At 48.2% G+C, this 21,443-nt stretch overlaps 1 protein-coding gene across 1 annotated transcript in view; it reads right to left on the bottom strand.

The window, feature by feature from the left end:
- Prmt8 (protein arginine methyltransferase 8) overlaps nucleotides 1-21,443 on the bottom strand; it is an 84,004-nt gene that overhangs the window by 47,809 nt on the left and 14,752 nt on the right. The window contains exon 2 of the mRNA XM_075982680.1: nucleotides 2,054-2,239. Coding sequence (XP_075838795.1) covers nucleotides 2,054-2,239 — 186 coding nt within the window. The remainder of the gene's footprint in view (nucleotides 1-2,053; nucleotides 2,240-21,443) is intronic.

The following is a 21,443-nucleotide window of genomic DNA, read 5'->3' as shown; positions in this document are numbered from 1 at the left end:
ATAGTGAAACTCCATCTCTCTCTCTCTTTCTCTCTCTCTCTCTCTCTCTCTCTCTCTCTCTCTCTCTCTCTCTCTCTCTCACACACACACACACACACACACACACACACCATGCCTGCCTGACTGCCTGCTGCTATACTTCCAACCGTGATGATCATGGACTAGCCCTCTGAAACTGTAAGCAATCCCCAATTAAATGCTTTCTCCTGTAAGTTACCTTGGTCGTAGTGTCTCTCCACAGCCATAGTATATTAACTAAAATATAAAAGTGCCGGCCCAGAAGGGAAACCAAAACTTCAGGCCCTTGGAGCCCATCTCATAGGAGTACCCTTTCTCTAGGATGGATGCTGTCACGGTCCTTTCTGCTGCATAGAGTCTGCACAGCATTAGCACGGGTTAATGTTAGACAGGGGGCAGGGCCAAGGATGGTGCAAGGGAGCACCCACATTCCTGAGCAGGCGTCTGGCCCTTCTAGGACTAGGGCTTTTGGTAAAGAATCCTGGTTCTCAACCCTCCCCACAGGCCCAGGCTCACCATTTATAGAGGGCAACACAGAGAGCCTCCAACCTCCCTAGACTAAGCAAGACAGAGGCCTTGATCTAAAAAAGAGAACGAGAAGCCTCTTCGCCTTTACCTTCTGCCTGCACAGAGGCCGCCAAGGATGCAACAGAAGCAGGTGAGTCTGCTCAACCCTTAAGATTTCTGTGAGGGTCAGGGAGTACAGAGGAAGGAAATATTTTAAAAGGCATGTGACAGGGCAGTTAGGAAAGAAGTCCATGCACCAAAACGGGGAAGGTTGAATTCCTAGCTCTCTCCGCTAGTCTCATGCAGAACAAGACTAGGATGAGGGCTGGGCTGGTTGCTAAGGCCCTGGATCACCTGTGACCTTAATAGCAGTAGCAGCATAAGGCTAATCCGAGAAGCAAATGAGCCAATAATCCAAACTGCTTGGAACAACACCCAGTACACAATAAGCATTTCACAACTCAAAACCGCTGACTGCCGATATTAAAAACCTCCCTGGCAGCAGCCTGGCAATTTGGATGGAAGCAGACCTTCCGGCATCGTCTCATCACCAGGGAGCCACAGGAGCTGGTTTGCAAAGACATCCTCACAGCCGGGAGCCTCAGTTGGTAAACATTGCCTCCTTCCCCAGGACTTTCTTCCCTGTGTTTAGGGATGGTGGGGATATCCTTCTCATGGGTTCTTACTAGGATCAAATGAAGATGGCATGTCAGTCACAACTAAAACCATGCCCAGCATTTGGCAAGCGGAAGCCAACGCTAATTGCTTTGGGGGCAGTTTGGGACAATGCTAGGAAATTATATAATGAAATGTGGCATGGAGTTCCATCCTGTACCCACAATAGCCAGGAGGTTTGCTTCTGTTTGGGGGCTGACACAAGGCTTCTCTGTTGGGAAGGGGGCTGAGTATTCACCTGAGGACTGCAAAGACAGAATCAGAGCGTCAGAGGTGGGGGGTCCTCTCTATAAGATCTCACCCTGGTTCTTCCCCTGGAGATGCCCCTTGGATAAATTAATTAATGGGCATCACGGCCTCCAGGAGTCCAGGATAGCCTCAGTGCATCGGCTGCAAGTATTTTAACTCCTTGTCAGCATCAGTGATGTGCAGGCCACCCAGGACTGGCGGTTAGAGACGGACCCAGGGCCAGAAGGTAAAATATAAGCTCAAAGCACCCCATGGTAGCCCCACCCCCAACTTGCTGCCATTCATTTTGCATAGCAGTTCACTTTGTAACTTAGTCTGACCAGGAACCCGCTATGTAGTCCAGGCTGGTCTCGAACCCTCAACAGTCCTCTGAGCTCCCTCAGGCTCTCAAGTGCTGGGATTATAGGTAAAATGCACAAGCACCCACTTCTACCTACTCACCTGCTCCGGGCCCTGCCTTGGCCATGGCTGTCCCAAAGGGAACCACACAAGGGGGAGAGGTCAGGGTTCAGGGGCACCAGATACATTCTTTATCACCTCTGAGAACAAGAATGAAATGGCGGGGCCACACCTGTCCCGCTGGTCCCCAACCTGAGTGTGTTACCTCGTGGATCCCAAAGTGAGCATACGAGTCAAAATAGTAATCCCTTGACGTCATCTCCTCAGGATTCAGCAGCTTGGACATCTTGCCCCGCCCTGGGCAGCTGGGCTGTGTGGACACGTGGTGGACGCATTGCACAGGCTTGGCTGGGATGACAGGCTGCGGGGGCTGAGGGGGGGCACTGCTCACCTAAAGGGAGAGAAGGGACCCAAGTTAGTTCTGCCTCCAAAATTTCTTTTTTTCTTTATTGTTTTTATTGAGCTATAGCTGTATATTTTTCTCCACTCTCCCTCTTCTTCTCTCCTCCCCTTCTACCCTCTCCCAAGGTCCCCATATTCCCAATTTACTCAGGAGATCTTGTCTTTTTCTACTTCCCATGTACATTAGATCCATGTATGTCTCTCTTAGGGTCCTCTTTGTTGTCTAGGTTCTCTGGGATTGTAAATCGTAGGCATGTTTTTCTTTGCTTTATGTCTAAAAGCCACTTCTGAATGAGCACATATATTTTCTTTCTGGGTCTGAGTTACCTCACTCAATATGATGTTTTCTAGATCCATCCATTTGCCTATAAATTTCAAGATTCCAGGATTCCATCCCAATTCCTGGCTGTGTGACCTTGGGATTGTGTATACCACCACCACGTCTCTGTTCTTTCCTTGATAAATACAGGGCCTAATGAACCCCCCCCCCCCAAGGAGCCATTGAGATAGCTCAGTGCATAAACGCCTGTCAGGGAAGCATGAACCCAATCCCCAGTGTAGTGGCATTTCATCTGTATTTTAATAAATAAAACTTGCCTGAAGATCAGAAAAGTAAAACAGCCACACTGGCCAGCCTTATAGACCAGGTAGCCATGACACACACCTTTAATCCCAGTAGCTACACTAGCTTGCCATAGAAACCAGGAGGTAGTGATGCATGCCCTTAATCCCAGAACTAGAGAGAATTATTAAACGGGAAGAGACAGCTCTCAGTCTCACTCTGAGGTTTCCTAGAGGCAGGATCGCCATTTTCGGACTGAGGTTGAGGTAAGAGTCAGTGGCTGGTTGCTTTGCTTTTTCTTGTCTTCAAGTTGAACCCCAATATCTGTCTGTGAGTTTTTAGTAATCATGCTTCCTCCTAGCACCCATGTAAAATTCCAGGCATAATCCTAGCACTGGGGAGGTGGAGACAGGGGGATACCTGAATCGCTGGCCAGACAGTGTAGCCTAATGGGTGAACCCTGGCACCCAGTAAGAGACCCTGCCTCAAAATAACAAAGTAGATGACCCCTGAGGAATAACACAAGGTTGACCTCTGGGATCCAAATATATGTGCACATATATGTACACACACAGACACACACACACACACACACAGAAAGAGAGACCTCTGCCAGTTTCTCTCAGCACTAGATAACCACGTGGTGTACATATAATAAAGGCTTCTTTATTGTTGCTACTATCATTACTACCATCTGGATCATATAGATTATATACACATATAATATCCTTGTCCTGTCTTCATTTGCCTCTCCACGAGCTAGGTCAACTCAGACTTACAGTCAAGGGAAAAGGTAGCCCCTGGGACAGAGCAGATGGGGAAATACAAGTGATGCCTTCCCTCCCTCCTACCTCAGGCACAGCCTCAAGACCACCCTGTGTCTGAGACTAGACAGGAATGAGCTGCATGGAGCAAGAGGTGCATCCCGGCTGCTGCCCCTAGGAAATGGCAGACTTCCCAGTTTAGCAACACAGGCCTTCAGGTCGAGGAGGGGCCAGGCTGGCTGGCGAGCGGGGCTGCCTCATCAAAATGCTGCAGGTGCACCTACCCTCTGCTTGGGATGTTGGTCACGGTCTCTGGGAGGCTAAAAATAGACTGTGTCAATCGCACACTCCCGTGCCGGCTGCAGAGTCACCTCCAGAGCTGAAGACGCCTGTGCACACAGTTGACCCCAGTGTTGACTCCATTTAAATACATTAAGGAGAGAAAAACTCTTAGCTGGTGCAGGAACTTGTGTGACAAGGTCAGGGGGCTTCCAGCGCCCTCCAGCTATCATCTCTCAGTCCAAGGACTGGTCTTCTTTGGAACTCCCTGGTTTTCTGTCCTCAACAGTCAACTTGTGAGGTAACTTCCATACGTCACACACTGCACGAGGCAAAGGGATGGACAACCTGACCAAGGACAAGAGAAGGGCATTGAATAAATAGCCCATAAAGTCACGAGGAAAAGGGGGGTGATTATGGCTGGTACTTTGTTCCAGAGGCCACTCCTCAGTCCAGCTCAGTCTTCTGCAAAGTAGACTTGGACTCTGACCCTGGACTGACAGGCCTGCTCTTCTCACAGTGGCCTTGAACTCACACGCACTAAGCTACGGAGAGTTGCTTTGAATTCTAGAGACAGCTGCTGAAGGCCTGCTGCTGAGAGGTCCTGTGTAGAAGAAATAGTCCTGGGGGGAGGAGTCCCCCAGAGACTCCGCTTCCTAGACCTCTAGCAACCTCACCAGAAGCTACAATAAAACATGCTACAAAAGAGAGTCAGACATCAAGAGGTGAATTCCCTTCAACTGTGAGTCAAGGAATCCTAGCAGAGTTACCATGCCATGAGTGTGAGCTTTGTCGATGGATTTTGAAAGGTAGAGGTGGCAGGAGGGAATTCTAAGAGGAAGGGGTGCTTTGAGCAGAGAGGACAGGGGGTGGGAAGGTTGTGAACTTGATGGGGGAGAACATGCTGAGACAGCAGAGGATTCGGCTGAGAGAAGGTCATGATCAGGCTAAGAGGACGGAATTAACTACCGCACACAATAGCAGATGTGGCCTGGGTACACGGGGCCCCGAGTTTGAACACTGATTTTGGAAATTGAATGTGAGCACAGAGTATAGGAGGGGGCGAAGAAGAAAGGGGTGTCCATGGGGGAATTTCAGAGAATATGTTCAAAGTCTAGTCAAGAAATAATAAGCACCCGAGCCCCCGGGGTGCTGGAGGGGCTGCCTGCCAGTGCAGCAGAGAAATAGAACCTATGGGGTTGGCAGCTGGCAGAACATGGGGGGACGAGGGAGAAGCTGGAATCTGAGACGCTGTCCACGTCTCAAGCCTGGGTGAGTAGGAAAATAGTGGTGACGTTAACAGAAATCAGCACATCAGTGGGAAGAGCAAGCTGGGGTGGGGGATGATGAACCTCAGTTGGGATATGTGGAGTTTGAAATGCCATCGAGCCCTGTAAGAAAAGATGTCCAGCAAGCAGATACAGAGGCAGTTCCAGTCAATAAACATCTTCACGAGGCTGAAAGGCACACCCCAACACATGTGGCGAGGAGAGGTTAAGTGTGCTCACGAAGCCAGGGCTGACAAACCAGGAACTTCACACCCCGGCTTAATGGGGATGAGGTGGCGGTTTCTCCTCTGTTATGTGCAAAAAAAAAAAAAAAAAAAAAAAAAAAAAAAAAAAAAAAAACAACTAATGGCGAATTAACACTCAGCATAAATGTTTGCCTCACTGAAGATCAGATAAACTTAAAATAGAACAAAACCTTATCTTATCCCTCAAAATGATGAGTCTCTTCATTTGCAAGATTAGGAGGGGCAGGGGAAGGGAGTGGGGAAGAGGAGAGTAGATACTTTCGCCCAAGTCTTGTGGAAATGTAATTAAGTCAAGACTTTTTTAGAAAGCAGTTTGGTAAAAATTTATTAAGAGCATTAAAAAGCACAAATCCTTTAACCCACAATTGCTTTCTTTAAATTTAACACCAGGGGAGGGCCATTTATCGTCCTAAGTACATAGCTCTGTGAATTTCATGATGACCAAAAACCAACAGTCAATTTTGATGGCTCACAAGAAAATTGATTACAGCCTATGGTAAGCACCTTGTCGTAGAATGCTATGCAGCCCTTAAAAATGTAGGAAAAGTCTTTAAGAACACAAGCATGTGAGCACATTAAACCGTCGGTAGAGCAGGACACACAGGACTGTAGACTGTGCGCTTGTGTCTTAATTAAAATCTCTTCTTGCTGGTGCATGAAGAGAGGAGATTCAGGGAAGGCACCAGAATTGGCAGCGATCATCCCTGGGTATTGAGTCTTGAATAATTAATTCTTTCTGGCGCCACTTTTGTGAAGAGCAAAAGCTAATATTGCAAAAGAGTATGGAATGCAACTCCAGACCGCTGGAGGGAAACTGAGGCCGGGACTCTGTCTTGAGAACCATCCGAAGGATGGAGTGAAGAAAGGGCTTGCCAAGAGGAGACCGCAGTGGAATAATAGTGGATATGCCTGGGAGAAAGGTCACATTAACCACCTTTTGAGGACCTGAGTGGGCTTGGAGGACCCAGGGGGTTGTCATGGGAACAGGGATACAGTGGAGAGGGAAGATGTGTCTTCAGACTGCCCTTCTTCTGGGGACATGTGACCCAGGCATTGACTTCAGGCGGGGACTTTAAGGCAAAGTCTTTCTTCCTGCAGCCTGGCCAAGGCCTTTATCTACCAGGTAATGACAAGGAGCTCAGAAAGCAGCCTAGAGTCACCCCCCCCCAGCAAAAAAAAAAAAAACCTCAAGGATCCCCTATACATCCAGTTGCCACAGATATTGACTCTATTTAAATACAGTTAAAAGAGAGACCATTCCTAGGTTTTTCAAGCATCATGCCAGGTCAAGGTCCTCTGGGTCTCTTCCCAACAGCCAAGTATATGTCAGATGCCACCAGGGCACTCATGAGACACAGGGTTGCAAGAGTCAGGGGAGGCAAATAAGACCAAGAGGTGACATTAGCACTGGTTCTGAAGACTGCCAGCCTCCTGCCTAGGAGAGCTGCTTTCTGCCAACAACCCACAAAGTGTGCCCTCTCCCGGGGAAGCTGAGGGTGAGCAGGCAGTATGGGGTGATGCTTCCCCTTCCACAGTTACCTGATGAGCTACGGGGCACTGTGTATATGTTAGGAAGGAAACAGGAGACAGAGGGGTCTGTGGAGGAATGCAGAAACCACTCTAGGAAGATGGGTCAGCCACAAATAATGGCTCTCTCTCTCTGGGAATCTGGCCAGGGAGCTGGCTCAGTTGCCTGCCCATGTGCCTCTGGAAACACTTGAGGAATATAGGCCTCCAGTCCTGGTGGTCACTTCTGTAAGGTCAGAAGGTCTGACTCCTTTCTAGGAAGGAGGTGACAGGGAAGTCTTCCAATGTTTTAGTAGCAAACATGCCTGAGAAGTCAGAAAGAGGGTTAGCGGGTACACTGGTTGTGGAGCCCAACTAACCCCCAACTTGAGCACCTTTGTCCTCCAGAGCTGTGGCCACTAAGCTCCAGGGAGCCTCTCTACACAGAATCCCTCCCACCATGGATAGCTTTCCAACACAGTACTCCAGTAGGAACTCGATCCACCCTCTATTTCTGACCTCGCCTGCTTGGAATGGCTGCTCTAGGAAAGTATCTCTGCACGGTGGACCCCATCTGGTCCTGCCCAGGCCTGGGGCCCCAGGGCATGGAAAGGGTCCTGAAATATTTATCTCTGCCTCCTCCAAGATGCTCAATTTCCTGCAAGTCTTTCCACACCATTTATGATCCCAATGTGCTGAAAATCATGCCCGCTGCCTGCCAAGTCATGAAGAAGAAGGCTTCTGGAGAAAAGATTCTGAACTGGTCCTTCAGGGAAGGGTAGGTCCTCCCCAGGTGGGATGGGATAGGAACATTTCAACCTAACCCTATCTCCACTTAGGTTGCTTGGGGAAGGTGGTTAGCTCTGACTGAAGGCCCACTCTGCAGAGTGCTTTGCAAACATTGCTCGGTGAAGGCGTAACAACACGACAAGGTACTGAAACACACAGGCAAAACAAAACAAAACAAAAGCCTAAAGCTCTTGAGTGCTAGGGTTATTTATTGGTCAGAGTCCAGAGCTAGCAAGTCCCAGAGCCTGGCAATAAACCAGTATCAGCGACAAGGCATATTCCTTGTTGACAATCGGCAATAAGAGCATCTGCCATCAGCGTTGACACTATAGCCAGCTTGGTTCAGCCCAGCCATGCCTAATACAGCTGCTGCCTCGGCGGAGGCAGGCTAACTCAGAAGGGAGGCCCAGCACTCAGGGCAGAAACAAGGTCAAAAGCAGTGATCGGCTCAGGAGCATGCGTCAGAAGATCCAGGTAGCCACTTCTCCGAGATTTCTAGGTTTAAAGAAAATCCGCAGCAGATTTCAGGTTATAGATGGAGAAACTGAGGCCCACCCACATAAGGACAGAGATCTTTCTAGGGTGAGCTGGAACTAAGGCTGAGAGAAGCAGGAAAGGCATGGAGACAGGTCAGAGAACACAGAAGACGAGCTGCAGGACAGAGAGCTGCCAGTCTTTTCTGCGGCCGACAGTCAAAGCCGACCTGAGCCCTTGGGCTACAAATGACTCCTTCGGCACCAGGCCAAGCTTTAAGACTCTCCCTGAAGACAGAGGCCCACTACGGGAGCCGGCTTCTGCTCTGGTCTCCAAATGCCAAGAGAACTTCTGACATCACATTCCTATACGACCTGGGGTTGCCTCCGAAGGAAAGAAGTGTACTGTGGAAGATAAGACCCCACCGGAGGGGGGGGGGGTTGGGGGTGGAGTTAGGAGGGTGGGAGGAGGTGTGGGGGGAGGGGAAGACTGGCCTCATTCCTGTCTTTCCTCCCGGTTGCCTTTGCCTTTGTCTCATTCTCCATGTCCATCCTCTTACTTGGCCCTGCCACCAGACTTACTCACAGACACCCTCTGCGCTCTGCTGCCATTCCATACGCACATCCAAGGCTGCGATCTGAGCTGTAGCTGTGTTATTGACAAAGGCATAAACAAGTATTTACATTTATGTTATGTTTATGACTGCGTTAACAACATCTGTCTCCATTATATGGCTACCAGAGTTCTAAGGGAGAACATTCTCACATTGGGTTTTGGGGCCACTCCAACTTCCTAAGACGGTACCGGAAATAGAGAACTTTCCAAGCCTGTGTTCATCCCCAGGTGGCCAGAGAGCATCCTCCCATCTGCTATCCTGCACCCATGTTTCCTGACAGCTGGGCTGTAGGGTGACTCCCTGGATCCTGGTGGAGAAGCCTTGTGGTCCATGGATGGAAGCAGTGTTCCGGTAGGTGAGTCTCACTTCCTACCAGAACCATGGACGGTGACCGGGGCGGTGACCAGGGCAGTGACCGGGGCGGCCGTGTCTGGGCACTACGAGCACTGTGTGTTTCTGTTGTCTCCTCGCACTTGGTCACTGGCTCCCTGAGCTTCTCCAGATTGTTCACCATCAGCCGCATCCCCACCCTGTTCTCCCGCTATAGGGGCGGCCTAGTCACAGTCACCCCAGATACCCTTCCTCAGCCTTGTCACCCCCTTCCTACTGCCTGTCATCCCTCTGTGCATGTGTCCTGTGACCATGGAGTCAAACACTCTAGGCTCCCTTCTTTCCCATCCACTCCCACTGCTCGCCACTCTCAGTCCAATGCACTAAACAAGGTGGTATCATGGATAAATGGGGCAAAGGGCAGTGGTCCACGGAGTCTGGGTCCTGGACGACCAGCATCAGCCTCTACAACACCAGAGACCACTGCCCCAGGACCTGCAGTGGGACCCAGTGGTCTGTGCTCAGAATGTTCAGAGGAAATTCCCATGTTCTGTCCAGTTTGAGAACTGCCAGGCCCCCCAGGTACTTTCTACCCAGAATGGCATGGAACCACAACTCTCAGGAAAAAAATCAAAATAAAAACAGCAAAAAAGTAAAACAACCATAGTCAAGTATAACTGGGCACACAGGTTAAGAAGAGTTCTTGGTGATGTTTTTAAGGTTTTGCTGTGCTAAAAATGAACTATCGATCTCTGAGAAAGTGGTAGGCTGTCCATTGGCCCTGAATTCCTGTCTGGATTACTCTTTCCCAAGAGGCAAGGGAGCATGGTTCTGAAGGAGCAAATCTGCTCTGTGATTTAGATTAGTTTCTAGTTACCAGTCCTGTGGACCTTCTCGGGCAGGTCTGAGGCCCTGAAGCCCGGAAGCAGAACTCATTGTCAGACTCCCAGGGGGTGATGCCCATAAATGCTGGCACTGACCATGTAGAGTCTGGCTGCCTGTCTTCCTCAGCCACTCTGAGCCCCTAAGCTCTTACATGGCCCTCAACACGGATGCTGGACAGTACCTAGTTGCTACTGACATTGACCAAAGGCCAGAGCAGTCGCAGACCCTGGGAGAGAGACAGCTGAAGGTTCTAGAGCGCATATTAGCGCTGCAGTAGGTGACTGGAGATTGGGCAGGTTCCACCACACTGGGGCTGCGTGGCCTGGGCTGATCCCTGACTGACTCACAGCCACTACTAGAAGCCCTCGCGGTGTAACTGGAAGGCAGCCTTGGTGCTGCGCACTGTGTCCCAGCGCTTCCTGTCAGCCCCTGGCTGTCTCTTTGTGGTGCAACAGCAATGCCTGCCTCAAATCAAAACCACACTGCTCCCACACAGTCCTCCCTCTGTCTCCTGGATCAGTAACTCCTGGGAAAGCATCGCCTGGATTTGTTGGGCCTGACCTATTTTTTAAATAAACTGGGGCTGTTTTCCATTCTTAGTCACTCTTTCTCCCAAGCCCCCACATATTAAATTCTCTTCTTATATCCTCAGATATTTGGGCTGCAAGTGATGTCAGGTTAATTGGATGCTTGGCTCCTGGCTCTTCCTCTTCAATGGGCTTATAAAGCAGACTTCCCCAGGCACTCTTCCTCCTCCCTCTCCCCTCCCTAAGGCAACAGGACTCCCCTCCCCTCTCTCCCTCCTGTGGCTGAAAGGGCCTTGCTGATCACCTGTCTTCCCCTCTGCCACTATGGGCAGATGCTCACTTACAGGCTCCTCTCCCCTGCTGGAGTTAGGGGGCCCCTTCACCTCCAGACTTCAGTCACATCATCCCTGTGGTGTCTGTGCTATGCTCCTGAGTCACTTCAGGCTGGGGCATCAACAAAAGGCTCTATCCTGTCTTGGTCTGATTTCTGTTTGAGCGCAGCCACACACACACACAGACACACACACACACACACACACACACACCTGTGAATTCTGTTCCTGAGGATCAGCCATCACGCCACTACACCCAAGCTATTACTCATTTCCCCTTCCCCTCCCCTTCTTTGTAATAATAATGTATTCTGTCCCTTCCCTGGGGCCACTAGGGTGACTAGAGACTCTGGATGTGTTAGCAGGTACAGGAAACTATCAAGTGTGACATGAGTACCATGAGATAACCAGTTCTGGTCACGTGATTCCACGCCAAGGTGCTATTTTTGGATGTACCCTGGGCCCTTCAGCAGCACTGGGCACAATGTCCCTGGCTGCCTTTTGTGTGCTGTTTTGACAACTGTTTGACACAGACATACACACACCCGATGGTGTCTGCTCTCCAGCCATTGACTCCGCTCATCATCCCACTTCCTCCCAGTCTCTGAACTTCCCGAGTTCTGGGGGACTGCTATCTCCAGGAAGAGGCCACCACTAGAATCAGACATTTCCCCTACTCCTGGGCCACCTGAATTTCAACTGCTTCTGAAAGCCCAAGGCACCTGCTGGTCGAAAGCTAGTCACGACTGTGCCAAGTCTGTAGGTGTCACTTCTGCAAAGGGAAATCACTCAGACAGTCCAGAAGGATTATTTCACAGAGTGGTTCCCTCGCCACACTGGACACAATGGCGCATTGATGGCACAACACTTACACTTCAGTGGGGCAGCATGGCCCTTCATCAATGAAATATCAACCCCAGCCCTTTGGCTGAGATCCGTGATCTCTGCCTGATCCAAGGAAAGTGGAGGAGGCTCCCTCTCCCTCCTGAAACCAGACAACAGACACTTTCTTGAGAAGGTAGCAAGGTGGCTGGAAGAAAGAGGAAACTGGGCATCATCTAAAAGGAGGCTGGTGATGTTCTCAGTCCCTTTGGAGGGCCCACAGCACTCAGGGCTTCCTACCAGAAGTGCCTCATCTCAGGGAAGTTCCTGGGGAAGAAAATATCTCCGAACTACAGTTGGCGTTGGCTGAGACTCACAACTCCAGCCTTGTAGACTACAAGTGGCTTCAAGTGCAGACTCAAGTGCATCTGTTAGGATTTCCCGAACCCTCCAGTAGCTCAGGCACGGGCTCACTGCGGATTCATCGAGGAGCTGGCTCTTCACACCCCTCAGGCCCTATCATTTGGGCATAACACTGATAGCTTGAATCTCATTTTCTTGGGGTTTGGAGCTTTTGTTTTGATTTTTGGTTTATATATGATACAAGATCTAACTGTGCTGCTCTGGCTGGCTTGGAACTCCTTATATAGATCAAGCTACCCTTAAATTCACAGAGATCTGCCTCCCAAGTGCTGTGATTAAAGGTACATAATGATACCTGACCAATTAATTTTTACCACATTTTAGTGTGTGTGTCTGTGGGTTGTTTGTTTGTTTGTTTTTGAGAGGGGAGTATGCTTGCTATGGTGCACCTGCAGAGATCTCGGAGGACAACTGGCAGGAGCTGGTTTTCTCCTTCCACTATGTGGGTCCCGGTGACCAAACTCAGGTCATAAGACTTGGTAGCAATTGTGCAATAACCTTGCTGTCCCCCAGTGATTTGTGATAAGACAGACAGAAGTCTCAAGTGGCTGGCCCAGACCACAGCCACACAAACTTAGGCTGTCACCGTTTTCATGGATTCCTTCAGAAAATTTCCACCTCGTCATAAGACGCTTAATTTACTCCAAGTAAATATATTCCCACCTGGAGTCTCAGCAGGAGCAATTGAGTTCTTTCATCAAAGAATCTGATATGAATAGTTCTTGATATTACTGACATAAGTTGGAAAGGAATAAAGTCTGTCATCGGATAATAGCCAACACAAGCTAGAATGTTTTGGGGGGGAAAAAAGCATTCTCAGACAATTCCAATTCCAATCACTATTTTTAAAGCCAAATGAAATGTAAGAAATGAAAGGTTTAGACAGAGTGTGGTGGAGCACACCTTTAATGCCAGCACTCAGGAGGGGTGTGTGTGTGTGTGTGTGTGTGTGTGCGCGCGCGCGTGCGCGCGCCTTCTTATCTATATAAAGTTCTATATGATCTAATAAAGTTCCAGGCTGTCCAGGGATACAGAGAGAGACTCTGCCTCAAAAAGAAAAACAACAGTCTCATGATACTGGACACCAGACAGTGGTAAAGGTGACACCTAAGAGATGGGTTATCCCAGCACATGGCCTGGAGGAACTGTCTGGGCACAACATGGAGAGTCCACACCAGGCAGAGCGGATGGATCTTTTTTGCTAAGAGAGATGGGGGTGAGGACCTGATGCCAAAAAGGCTGGAGCTCCTCCAAGAAAGTCCTTGGGTGAACAGTCTTCGGCATACACCGTTCTGCTGAGTTTTTCTAACTTTCTGCCAAGGTCTGACCACAAGAAGGATGTGAATAAACCAGGAGAAGAAGCCCTGAAGGGACAGGGTGACTAATTTTCTGTGATTCCCAGGGCCTGGAAAGCCTCTCGCCCCTCCTAGCCAATTTGGAAAGCTCCTAATTTGTGCTCAGAATGGTTCATTACTAAACTCCCCAACACAAAATACATAAGAATATCTAGTCCCCAGCAACAACAGCAAAAGACCATAGTGTTTGATAGCCAGTCAAAAATAATCAGACTTTCAAAGAAGCATAAAACACTACACAAAACTGTTTGTACTGAAGAGCAAAGCCTGCCATGTGCTACAGTATTGCCTGAAGGCACACTATAATAAGTTTACAGTTCACACATTGTTTGGCCTTTTTGATCAACTTGATACAAACTAGAGTCATCTGGGAAGAGGGGACCACAAATGAGAAAATTCCACTACAAAATCCAGCTGTGGGTAAGACAAAGGGACATTTTTTTAAATTAGTGATGATATGAGAAGGCCCAGTCCATTGTGGATGGTGCCACTGCCGGGCATATGTATGGTCTTGCATTGTATAAGAAAGCAGGCTGAGCAAACCATAAGGAGCAAGCAAGCAGGCAGCACCCCACTATAGCCTCTGATTCAGATTCCTGCCTTGGATTCCTGCCCTGACATTCTTCAATAACTGTGGTGTGGAAGTGTTAAGGTAAACTCAGTTCTTTTCCCTTCAAGTTGTTTTTGATCGTGATGTTTTATCATAACCATAGAAACCTAAGACAAAAATTGGTACCAGGTCATTACAGACTTAACCAGATGTTTGTTGGGAAGATTGACTTTGAAAGCCATTGAGTCCTCAGAGCTCAACAGGCTGTTCTGTGGGAATTTGAAGATAATGTTGAGAACATTGCAGACAACAGAGGCAAGACTTAAAAAATTTTGGAGAAAAATTTGAGAGTTCTTCAAACAGTATTCTACTAGAACTGTTCACTTGATTTTTTTGAAATATTTACTTTGTAGATTTACTTATGTTTTGCACATGTTTACCTGCATGTATGTCTGTGTGTTACATGCATGCCTGGTGCCCTTGGAGATCAGACCACCACATCTGATCCACAGTAACTGATGCTGCAGATTATCCTGAATGACCACGCAGGTGTTAGGAATTGAACCCAGGTCCTCTGCAAGAGCAACAAGTGCTCTTAACCACTGAGCCAACTCTACATCCCTCATTCATGTAATTTTTTTGAATTAAGAATCTGTGGCTCTGGTTAGCTGGGACTGAAGACTCAGCAGTGATTAACAAGAGGCCATAACCACTGAGTTAAAACTTTTGCTTTTCTTGTAACAATTGATGCTGGTCAGTCAGAGAGAGCTGAGAAGCTGGCAATGATTAAGAAGAAACCAGCATCATTGAGGTAAAACCTGAGATTATTTCTTCAGGTTGGGCACACAGAAGCCATGGCCTACAGTGGACCAGGGCTGTATCTCATGGAGGTAGTTGAACTTGGTCATATGTAAGAGTCTCTCAAGTAGTAATGATTTTGAAAGCATGAAAGGTTCATGGAGAACAGCTGAGACTTGGCACTGTAAGAGGTCATCAGTTGACAGGCAGCCTCAAATTCAACCAAAGGCTCAGGATTGAAGGGGTCATATAGAGAGACCATAGTTAGAATCCCCGAAGAGAGCCAGTAGAGGCTACTGGCAAAGGGGCAGCCCAGTTGCAATGAAGACCCCAGCATGTTGAAGATGTCAGTACCATGGGACAACTACCAAGGACAATAGCAAGTATGGCGTGGAGCTGTCTTGAGCCCATGAGACAAGCTGTGTGTCCTGCAGATGGCAGAGCTGGAGAAGAGGAACTGCCTAAGCCCTATGGAGCCTGAAAGACTGTGAGGGGACTCCAGGAACCATGTCCTGATAGACTTTGGCTTTGCTTTGATTTGACTGTGACTGTGCCCTGTTATACCCTCTTGGAGTGAGAAAGTATGTAACTTACTTGATTTTCATAGGAGTCAAGAGACTTGGGATTGTAGAGACTTTGAATTTTTAGAGTCTTTGTATTGTTAGGGAAACTTTGGATATTTGAGAGTTTGGATACTTAGGAGATTTTGGATATTTTAGACAGGCTCTGGACTTTTTGACTTGGGATGTTTTAAAAACAACTTCAAAATTTTAAGACTTTTAAGGGTTGAAATTTTAAAGGCCATGGGGCTTTTAAAGGTCAGAATATTTTATATTGTGATAGTGATATTAATATGAGATCTTGGAAATGAACAAGAAAGAAAAGGCTATAGCTGCATAGTGATGTGTTTGTGGGCCAAGTTGACAAGGGTCAATTTTCCTTGTTATTTTTGGTTTGTTTCTCAATTGCAGGAACCACAATTGAGAAAATGCCTCCACAAAATTGGCCTGTAGGCAAACCAATGGGGGACACCTTCTCGATTAGTAATTGATGTAGGAAAGCCCAGCCCATTGTAGCTGGTGTTACCCCTGGGAAAATGGTCTTAGAGTGTGTGTGTGTGTGTGTGTGTGTGTGTGTGTGTGTGTGTGTGTATGCAGTCTGTGGAAGTCAATAAAAAAAATTTCCTCTGGTTCAGTTACTGCTTTCAGATTCCTGCCTTGAGTTCCTACCCTGGCTCCCCTCATTGAAGAAGAGAACTATAAACTAAAACAAACCTTCTTCCCCAAGCTGCTTTTGGTCATGGTATTTTATCACAATAGAAGCCCTAAGATAACTGTGAATCCTAAAATGACTGCTTTATGAAAATAAATGCATAGATTAAATAGATAGGTAAATAGTCTCCCCCAAGGGGCAGAAAAAGGAGAATAAAGGTGACAAAGGAACAAACAGCAAGATAATAGGCTTAAACCTCATTGCATCACAATATCACTAAACATAAATGGTTGAAACAGCTCTAGTAAAAGGCAGAGGCCGTCATACTGAACTTTTAAAAACAAGCGAATGCTTTGTTTCTGAAATGTATTTTAATGTTATAATAGGGTAAGCATAGAGAGATGATGTCAATGAGCTGAAAGTTCAGCAGCCATGCTAACAGCAACACCCGCTTCCGGGTAGATAATGTTAGGGGACACTTCCCAATGTCCACTTTATCAAGGGGATATACAATTCCATATACTTTTATCCATCTTTTAAAATGTTACAAAAGTTATCAAGATAGCCTGACATAATTATTTAGGACATAAATCAAAACATGAATCAAAATATATAGGGGCTGGGAGTACAGCTCAGTGATTGAAACTCAAACAGCCTGAGCAAGGTCTTGGGTTTCATCCCCAGCACTAGCAAAAATAGACTGCAATGAGTTGTGCTGTCACACGGAAGACAGTAATGAGACTGGAGAGGGAAGCACTTGTGTTGCTGGTGAGGCTGGTATTGCTCTCATAAGGAACATTATAGAGGGTCCTCAAAAAGTTAAAAATAAAACTACGTATAATGAAGTGATTCATTTTTAGGCATGCACTCAAAATAACTGAAAGCAGGTTCTGAGTGAGACATTGATGCTTCCATTTTCATTCCAGAATCGTTCATGACGGCTAAAATATGAACACCAACCAAGGGCCTGCTGATGCGCACACACAAGGACTATTATTCAGCTTTAAAAAGGAAGGGAATCCTGTCTGGGGGTGTGGCTCAATAGTAGAGGGCTTACCTTGCATGGAGAATGCCCTGAGTTCAATCTCCAGCACTGTCAAATGCAATAAAAAGTACACTCAGAAAGGAAACCTCGATACATGCCACAACCCAGAGGAATCCTGAACACGTGGCAGCCTATAGACTAAGACAGTCACAACCGCCAAACGCCGGGCCAGTCCACCAGTCTGGGTAACTGGAGCAATCAATATTATAACGACAGATACTAGGACAGTAGCTGCTGGAGGCTGGGCAGAAGTGAGAGCTGTGTGGTGTCAGGGGGATAATGTTTCTGTCTGCAAGAGGAAGAAGGTTCAAGGGAACGATGTCAGGGACAACGTCAGACTGATGTGAGCGAGCTTGGTGCTGTAGTGCCTGACATGTGGTTAAGATCTACATGCTATGGCTATGTGGATGTCGCCAAGTTATAAACATATGGAGAAAAGTTCTGCTGGACAAAAAAGGCAAAGTAGAGCAATCCCATTAAGTGGTTTAAAGGCACTCAAAGGAGCCAGCCTTGGACTAAGAGCCCAGGAGTGTCACCCTTCCTAGTGCTTCCAAACTCCCCAGCTAAGGTGTCTACTTAGCACCTTAGCATGAACTCAGTCCCCAGGCCTCTTCTCCTCTGAAAGGCATGGGGAGAAGAAAGACCAGTTTCAAAGACCATCTTCCCAGGGACTGGCTCAGATCCTGAAGGGTGGGGACAGAAGCCACAGGAAGTGAAGTAAAGCTGGTGCTAAAAAGACATAGGAAGGTAGGAGGACATTTAACAAGCCTTGGGTTGCTGAGGCCCTAAACACATACACAAACTCCTGTATCCTCTACAAAACCTGAGATGTTACATCCTCGGCAGCCCCCTGGGGCTGCTTGACCCCTGGCCCGCCTGCTGCTCCTCACATGCAACAGCCTCCTTCTCACCCCGGGACTGAGCACCAGCTACTGTCCTCCCACTGAACCACTCAACAGTTCACATCTCTTCCCACATGGATGACTGCACCTCTATGAACACTGTCTCCCCATGCTGCCCTGTCTGCAAACACAGCCACCTCTGTCGCCTGCTCTCTCATGTCTGTGTTTTCCTTCACATCCTTGTTTGTTGTCTGTCTCCCCCGTAAGATGAAAGCTCTCTGCTGGCAGTGCCAGGCTCTTCTACCTTCACACCAGTTCTGAGCGCCGTGCCTTGTACTGAGTGGGTGTTGGATAAATCCCTGGTAGATGCCTGGATGGATGAGGGGAACCCTAAACCAGTTGCCAAAGGGGCTGGGACAGAGAGGAGCTGGAAGGAAATCCAAGAGACACATTCTCAGCCAACAATCGGGACAGAGGAGCCTCTTCCGTGCCCAAGCTAGACTAAGCCCCACTCCAGCAAAGCCAGGTCCTTGAGGACAGAGATGAAGCTGGAGTCATAGGAAATACACTGACAGAGTTCATTAGCAAAGATTTTAAGTTGACTCCCACCTACTCCTTGAGCTCTTCCTTGGACTTAACCCCTTCTCAAATGCTGTCCCGGTGTCACTGGCCTTCACTATGGCCCCCCTAAGACCATGACAGGCCTTGTAGCCTTTGCACTTCCCTCTGCCTGAAACCACGACCTTCTTCTGCTGTCCACTTACCTGCTCAACTCATACCTGGGCAGCCCTGCTGAGTTTTCAAGGCGGTCAAGATGGCAATTGTTAATATGATAGGGTCACTTTTGTGTATGACACTGTCCCCTCCCCACCAGAGAGACATCATGAAATTCCCTCTCCGAACTGAACACAGACAATCTTCTGAGGAAGGCTTCATCTCCGGCTCTGTGTAAAAGAGAGCTGTGGCTTTGACGTGTTTCAAAATGGCTGGGGTGGGGAGCCAAGCTCACAGCCTTCTGGGACAGGCCTTTAGCTCATTCCTTCCCACACTGCAGGTCTCAGTATGTGAAGTCTGACTTTAAAGTTCTGAGTCTTTTCCCCCCTGGTTTTGAACATACTATGCAGCCAGAGATGTCCTTGTGCACCTGCTTCTCCCGCCTCTACCCACTGATGACTGACATCACAGGCATACATCACCACACCAGGCTCGGTTCTGAGTCTTACATTTTCCCCAGCAGCCCCCTCTAGAAGTCCTCTCTTGGCTCTCTCCTGTGCTTTTCATAATTTCCCTTAGACTGATGCTCTCCTTACCAAGCCCCTAAATCTCTACTAAATGTGTATGCTTCTCAAAGACAAGGACCACCAGACATGGTAGCACATACCTAAAATCCCAGCGCTTGGGTGACTGAGACCGGAGAATTGCACTGAGTTTGAAGCCAGCCTGGGTTACAGAGTAAGTCCAGGTTAGAGTGGACTACAGAATGAGACCATCTCAGATACACAAGGATGTGTGTGCACTACACCACACCACACACACACACACACACACACACACACACACACACACACGAGAGGCGGGTAGAGCCATGTCTTAGTTTTAACTGCATTTAGCAACCCGGAACAGCTGTCACCATCACAACCAGAATGGCAGCCACCCTTCACTGAGCAGCCCCTGTGCTAAAGGCTTTGTTAACGTGTCTTCAGCTGACCCTCACACGAATCTTTTGAACAGGGTGGAAAATGCGATCTATAGAAAATTACTCGCTAACTCAAGGCCCTAGAGTTAGAAGTAGGAGAAGCCAGACGCCAGCCTTAAGAAAGCACCTCTTGTGGTTTGCCTGAGATACGAGAGCCAGTGCTGTTCTGTGGTCATGGGGACAAATGGCCAATGATGACAGACCCTGTCTGGAGCACTTCCCATCCAAGGTTCCTTTTGAACCCCACAAGGAAGTGTTCTGAGCTCTCCATTAAGTACCTCCCCACTCTCCTAACTGGGGAGACTTTGACCCTGTACATGAATCATAGAACCCAGAGTTCATCTCCATGACTACAGAGGGCCTTTCTTTAGTTGGACTCATAAAAAGATCTTGAAGAAAGCTACTACTTGGGCTGTTCTAAGGGGTCCAGTGGCCTCAAAGACCATATTGGGCCAGCTAGTCCCAGCTTGACCCCTGACTCCGAGTGTGTCCTTGAACCTACTTTTCTTCTCTCTGGTCTTTGATTCCTCTCTACTGAAATCGGAGGGACAAGATTAGATACTTTAAGCTGAAGACTCAAACAAGCGTTTCCAAGGGTGACAGGGGCACAGTGAGAAGGCAGAGGTGATGCCACCCACCTTTGGTAGCAGGGTGACCGCACTTCCTCTTTGCTCCAGTCTTCTGAACACACACCTGTTGGTCTTTAAATGGCAGCCTCCAGAGGCCATGTGAGTCATGTGTGGGCCGGCTTAGTCCATGCCTCCCCATTAGTTAGCACCACTGCATTCGTAATTAAGGAAAATGCCAATGAAAGACAAAGCCAGGGAAATTAGGTACATAGTCCTTAGAAGTCAACCGCAGGGACAGCCAGGACTTCAGCATGAATACAAGTTTCAAGAGACTGCCAAGGCCAAGGGCAATGCGTGGACCCTGAGAACAGCCTGTTCCCCTGAGTGGGCTAGAGAATCGTTTAGGCTCCAGTCAGTGGATAATGGAGCCATTGGATTCCATGAAGGGTGATGACGGGTGATGTAGATGGCAGTCCAGTATCATAGGCTGACCATCCAGTGGCCATGAGATCCACCTACGGAGATGATAACTCACCCCACCTCTAGAGCTTTTAAATCCAGTGGGTCCGCCCTGGGGAGCTTACAAGTCTAATGGCTCCAGGAAGTGTTGCTGTGACTGGTACAGGGGACACCAGGGCAACCAGGGGCCACGTAGGTTCTAGAAAGATAACTGGTTCTCTTGAAAACAGCTTTGTGGACACCACAACTGGGAAACTGCTGAACCTGTCTGGATCACAACCTCGTCCTCATCTGTAAACTGAAGTTAGGATGCATATCCACTTAAGGGATTATTTAAGGTTTAGACTGGATGACCCCCGCCTGGTGTGTTGAAAGGTGCCCACTTCCCGAACAGAGTGAGCTAAATAAATGAGACTCATCATTTCTGTTTGTCAACATGGCTTAGTGGACATCACAGCTGTGGGGGGCTCCACAACGATCCCTGGATCTCAGGTGAGAGGAGAGAAGTTACCGGAATTCAGAGCCCATGTACCTTAAGGAGAGAGGTAGGAAATAACTCCAGTTTGTACAAGAAATCTTGGTTTATAAGGACCACACAGAGAAGGAACAGGGGGATACACAGTTGACTGTACTCTCCTCCTTCCCTGCTGCTGCTGATACCCCAGGACAGACCTAGCCAATCAGGGGCTAATAACGGGGCTGGTGAAGACCTGGGAGAGGGGTAGTATAAAGGTAGTGTAGTCAGCTCTGCACAGGAAGCCCCACAGATGTCCTGGGGACAGATGGCAGGGAAACTGGAGGAGCAGCCTTAAGATGACCAGCAT

Source organism: Microtus pennsylvanicus, chromosome 8 (assembly GCF_037038515.1).
Source record: "Microtus pennsylvanicus isolate mMicPen1 chromosome 8, mMicPen1.hap1, whole genome shotgun sequence".
Lineage (NCBI taxonomy): Eukaryota > Metazoa > Chordata > Mammalia > Rodentia > Cricetidae > Microtus > Microtus pennsylvanicus.
This window is presented reverse-complemented; position numbering and strand designations above follow the sequence as displayed.